The sequence below is a fragment of the Limulus polyphemus genome, unplaced genomic scaffold (assembly GCF_000517525.1).
Source record: "Limulus polyphemus unplaced genomic scaffold, Limulus_polyphemus-2.1.2 Scaffold1621, whole genome shotgun sequence".
Classification (NCBI taxonomy): domain Eukaryota; kingdom Metazoa; phylum Arthropoda; class Merostomata; order Xiphosura; family Limulidae; genus Limulus; species Limulus polyphemus.
The window spans coordinates 199,408-205,231 of NW_013667231.1; the positions used below are offsets into that span (position 1 = coordinate 199,408).

At 35.0% G+C, this 5,824-nt stretch overlaps 1 protein-coding gene across 1 annotated transcript in view; it reads left to right on the forward strand.

Annotated features, from left to right (window-relative positions):
* LOC106464337 (synaptotagmin-15-like) overlaps window positions 1-5,824 on the forward strand; it is a 36,104-nt gene that overhangs the window by 21,468 nt on the left and 8,812 nt on the right. Inside the window, exons 6-7 of the mRNA XM_013924467.2 lie at window positions 1,089-1,259; window positions 4,546-4,666. Coding sequence (XP_013779921.1) covers window positions 1,089-1,259; window positions 4,546-4,666 — 292 coding nt within the window. The remainder of the gene's footprint in view (window positions 1-1,088; window positions 1,260-4,545; window positions 4,667-5,824) is intronic.

A 5,824-nucleotide genomic window follows, 5' to 3' on the forward strand; every position in this document is an offset into this window, starting at 1 on the left:
GAAGCAAATAATTTCAATGTTTTCTCCCAGTGCTGTTACTGATATTGCTCAGGCTGGTATTATCCAACCTGTTTTTGTTTTCTCCCAGTGCTGTTGCTGATATTGCTCAGGCTGGTATTATCCAATCTGTTTTTGTTTTCTCCCAGTGCTGTTGCTGATATTGCTCAGGCTGGTATTATCCAATCTGTTTTTGTTTTCTCACAGAGTTACTTGCTTATTCTTTATAACTTACCCTCTCTTCAAATTCGTTTGATGAACAAAGACCTGCATTTTCTTAGTAGAAGCAACGAAAGTTATGACTTATTTTTAAATTGTTGTTTTTTTCCATAAAGAGCTCGTCTAGAAAATGGATATACCATGCGAGGATCCAGAAGGAGGGCTTAAAAGGCTTCACATTGTTTTTGTTTTGTTTGTTTTTTGTTGTTGTTTTTACAGTTTCGGTATTCTATAAAATAATGATTATGATTTGAAAATATGTAAGCCTAGATTTTTTTTCCTTTCCAAATGTCATCCATCCTTCATTAATGATCAGACTAGGTCTGCACTTGCTTACTGTCTTGTTAAACTCCGTCCCCCAGTGGCTCAGCTGTAAGCTTAAAGGCTTATAACGCTAAAAATCGGGTTTCGATACCCGTAATAGGCACAGCACAAATAACCCATTGTGTAGCTTTGCACTTAGCTACAAACAAAGAAAAACAAAAGTTAAAACCTTGTTTTATAGTTTAGTTACTTTAACCTTTTTCTCTTTTGTAATTGAACCAAAAGGGTGAGAAATCAGATGTAACAAAACACTTTTAAAACTAAGGACAAAATGATGAGCTTCCATCATATTAAACTTTACCTCTTTAACACTTGTAAAACTAACGACAAAATGATGAGCTTCCATCATATTAAACTTTACCTCTTTAACACTTGTAAAACTAAGGACAAAATGATAAGCTTCCATCATATTAAACTTTACCTCTTTAACACTTGTAAAACTAAGGACAAAATGATAAGCTTCCATCATATTAAACTTTACCTCTTTCAGTTGTTAACAAAACATTTTTAGATTTCAATAAAGTTCACGGCTTTTGTTGATTAAACAGATTCCCGGCAAAGCAATAGAAGAACGAACTTTGAAGTTCTCCGCCTTCGACAGTAACAGAGGGAAGCGACATAGCTTCATAGGTCACGTGGTCTATCCACTGAAGTGCTCTGACTTTACAACCAATGGGAACTTGATTATCTGGAGAGACTTGGAGAAAAACGCAGATGAGGTTTAATTTGCCAAGTTTTTCATGCGTTTAAAAGCTCTACTGATTAGATTTAATTAAGAAAATCAGTGACATAGACACTCTGTATATAACCATGTAGCTTGTCTTCGTGCGACTACTTTACTCAATATATTTGATACACTTTGCTATTTTTTAACTGAATTGGATTCAACTAAACAATATATAGAAAAGTTAATTACTAAGAATCACTGAGTTGAGCTTAACAACCTAAAGTATGAACTTAAATGTACAGGATAGATTTTACAGAAAATGTGATTTTGTGAATACTTAGTTCATGATAATATGATTTCTGGCATACAGTTAATTATGTTACTTCTTTATCCTTAAGTTCTTTACTAAGTGTTACTCCAACATGTAATTGTTTTACTTCTTGTCTCGCTTTAGCTTTGAAAGTTATACATGAATATTTTGGAAAGCATAATAAACATGTAAAAAAAAGCAACACACATTTTTCTTAGTTGTCAGGCCTTTTGTTTGTGTGTGTCTTTCAACAAGGAAAATTATTTTTGTTACTACTCTGACCTTATTTAGACATAAGCGACCCTTTGTGATTTCTGTGTTAAAACTCGACTGATCTGTCAAGGAAAGAAAAAGTTAATGCTTCCAGCATATGGACAGCAAGCACATGGATTTTTGTTTTTCGTACAAATATTTCATTTATTGTTCTTAATTCAAAAAATGACTCACTTGCAGTAAAAGTGTAATATATACATACAGATCCACGTTAAATGTATTTGTATATTATTCATTAATTAGGATCTGTGGTATTTTCAGGTAAAGTTGACTTACACATAAGTATTAGACAGCTCCACTAATAACAACCGGGTTGATCAGGAAACTCATGAGTGAGCTGAATCTGAAAAGTAGACTAAGTTTTCTGTTTGGAAAAAAACTGATAAGTTTGAGAAAATTAATACAGTCTTTAATTCAATCAAACAAAATAGAAAATGCAGCATGCGTACTTGCGCAAATAAGTAGACACTCACTTCTATAAGACCATTGAGTAGATTCATTGGTCTCTCAGGATCAATCTCTGGCGAAATAGTTACAAAAAAAAAACATGTAGAATTGAGAACAAATAGTTGCTTCAATTTTAAGAGAAAGCTCGTTTTCTTTCTCTTACGCGGTTGTCACCAAGTGATTATTGTTTTTTCACAGTATTCGTCGGCTGTAACATACAGACATTATCTACTCAGCCAGTAAAGAACGTTGCAGTTGTTGACCCTTCTAACGCTTAAATTAACTATACCGCAACATCCTCTTAGTCACTATAGATATTACCTACTACAGAGAACAAAGAAACTAGAACAAGGCAACTTCAACGGTTATGGACCATATGTTTAGGCTAAAATTGCATAGAAACTAGACAAACGAAAAGTTTTCATTTTTTTAACTCAAAATAGAAAACATAAGATTTCCTGCATATCACAGTCCTAATAGGTTTATGCTAACCCTGGCATGAATATTTTCTGCTTTTCTGAGAATCATGCTCTAAACAAGTTTCCAATATAGTCTCACTATTGGTGCAAAAGCTACGCCAGCTGATAACAACCAGAAGCCTATAATCTGATTTTTTGAATTAACCTTTCCAATGATGTTTCGTACGATTTTAAAAAAAATCGTGGCAGTGATTTAGTTTTTAAAGAGAAGAAAGAAACTTTCCTAAGCTGGGGTGTTTAGGAATTTGATTATCCCCCTTCGACCCTCTCGCAGTTAATTATCTATCAAATCCACGGTCGAGTTAGATTCGGGTAGAGAAACTATTCTGGTACTGAACTATGATGAAGTTAGAGTATTCAAAATTACAGAAATGTCAGGAGGCGCCGGAGGCAGAGAGAAGGCCGAGGCTGGATATATGACGTCAATGGAGCGAAGTTTAGAGACATAGTTTACTGGAACCAACTTCCTGTGATCAGGGTCATCGAGTGGCTGGGATCTGTAAACCCTATGCCGAAGGGGGGGGGGGTCATTGGATCCAAATGCTGTAGAATTTGTTGTGGGGGAAAACGGGAGTACACCGAGAAAACAAACTTTCACAGGACAGGCGCCGAATAATATATCTGTCCTGTGCCCAAGCTGAAATGATAAAACAACAGAGAATGGATTATAATAAACAAGTCTTTATGATTATTTTATTATTATGTCTATGTTAATTAACTTAGAAGCTAAATATTTGTTGTATGGGGGAAACTGCTTTATGTGGGGCGCTTGTCATGATAGGTAGGACGGCAGTTAATGTGTTTCTCGTTTCTCCTTTTCGATAGTAATTGAGTGCTAGAGATGTTAATATTTCGTTTACTCATTGAAGTTTGTAAATTTAGGAAGCCTTAGGACTTATCTTAAAATTCTGATTTGTTGAAGTTGTAGCTTGTTACAATTTCTGTCGGGCATATTGAAGGTGACGTGGTACACGTACTATATTAGTGGGCGTAGATAACCCGAGTAGATTTTAATAATGGTGGATGATTTACAACCTTTTTCCTTTCCTGCAATGAGCCTTAGATGTGTGATTCGTTTACCGGCAGACTTGTTTATATTTCTGAAGTGTTCAGCCCATGTAAGACGGTTATCGAAGGTGATACCAAGAGACTTGGCAGAGGGGCATATTTTTATTTCGGTATTGTTCAGTTTTAACTTACCTTTTTTTTAACGTCTGTGGTCAGAGTAAGCCATTTTATTGTTAGTTTGAACCAGACAGACGGGGTTTGTAGTAGGGAACGCTGACCTGCCAAAACAACACATTTTGTATGCTGATAAAAATTTTCAGCCATGGCGCCTAGAGTGCGCTCATTTGAGTTATCTTCGTGTCAGTGGACACTTAAACATGTAGTCACTGCTCGGGTAGGTCCCATACTCAAAGTACGGAATGCCATAACATACCACCCTAACACCCCAACACGTATCTGGTAAAATAGAATCACGTTAATATAGTTTCGATGTGTACAAAAAAGGAAAAAACTAGAAATAAAATAAACGTTATTAACATTTCACCTAAAACAACGATTCTTTTAAAAAAAAGGCTAATAAAATGACTTTTTCTAATATTTCCAATTAATTCTACTTATATATATATATATACAGTTTTTACTATACGATTGATCAGGACCTTCTATTGTTTTCCTACGTGATGTTTCTCATATAATAATATATTATTTTATGTTTCGTATGTAGTTAAAATATCTCTACATAGATTAAACTATTTTATGAAATATGTTTATCATATTTCAAGCAGCAATTATTTAAATATTCTTATACTTTGTAAGTGAAGGTTTCTTCCGATCTTGGTGAGCTACTGGTCAGCCTGATTTATAGTCAAACTTTGGAACGTTTAACTGTTACAATACATGAGGCTCAAGGTCTTCAGCTACCAGAGGATTCCTGTTTTATAGGTGAGTGGATTAGATCGTCAGCATGTAAAAGTTACTGTAACTTTTATACCACTACTAGACTATCTCACAGACTATCTAAAGATTCCTTATCCTATGTGAAACCTCAACAAGTTGTTTACTATGTATATATATTATTTTTTGATAATTTATTACTTATGTGATAGGCCTACAGTATTGATTGTTTGTAGTTGAGCACAAAGCTACACACCATGTACTATCTGTCCTCTGCCCACCACCGGTATCGAAACCCGATCTCTAGCGTTGTAAGTCGAGGACATCCCGCTGTGCCACTGAGGGAGGGGGGGGGGGCGGTCCTACATTACAAAAGACTGAACGCGGCTCTTTGTATATAGTAGACCACGCTAAATCTAACACTTCAACTAATTATTAGTCTAATCGGTTTCTATGACACTCATTGACAGACCTACCGCCAGAGCGAATTAACTTCATCTCTTGTAGACTTACCTCAAAAATTAAATTAAAATCACAGAATTATTAAGAAAATGTATTGTTGTAATATAATTTCTGTTGTTGACCGAGTCATTTTGTATTATGCGGTAAGAACAACGGTTTTCAAATGTTTTAATTTGCGGACCATCTGAAATTGTTTTTCGCGCTGTCACTTCTTGTTCGTAATCATGCAACCTTTCTGAGGACCACAGATTGAAAACTGCTGGGTTAAAATTATAATGGAAACTTCAGCCCGCTGAAATAACGACAATAAAAACGTAAAGCGTTAGCCTAAACAACATTCACCGACGGGCCTAACTTCACAAATATATTACGCTTACCTTATAATTTTGTATCTCTATATCAGATCACAAACTCACGCTCTTTTCCACCATTGAAGTTAGGTAATGTTTTCGTAAAAATACTAATTCCCGATGAGAATCCACTGAAGTTAACTGATTTGTAACGTTCGAAATTTATAAATATTCCTGGTCAAATATCTTAAGTTTGCGATTAATAAGCGTTATAAAAATTCACAGTTATAGCTTTCGAAGTTTATAGCGCACTGATTATAGCGAACTACTAATAGACACACTTTTCGGCGCGTCGCATTGGTTATATTTATAGCCGTGGGAAGGTTTTCTAGAGAATTCAGTCTTACGTAACAAACAATACTGAGCTACATTTAAACGTTACGTATATACATAT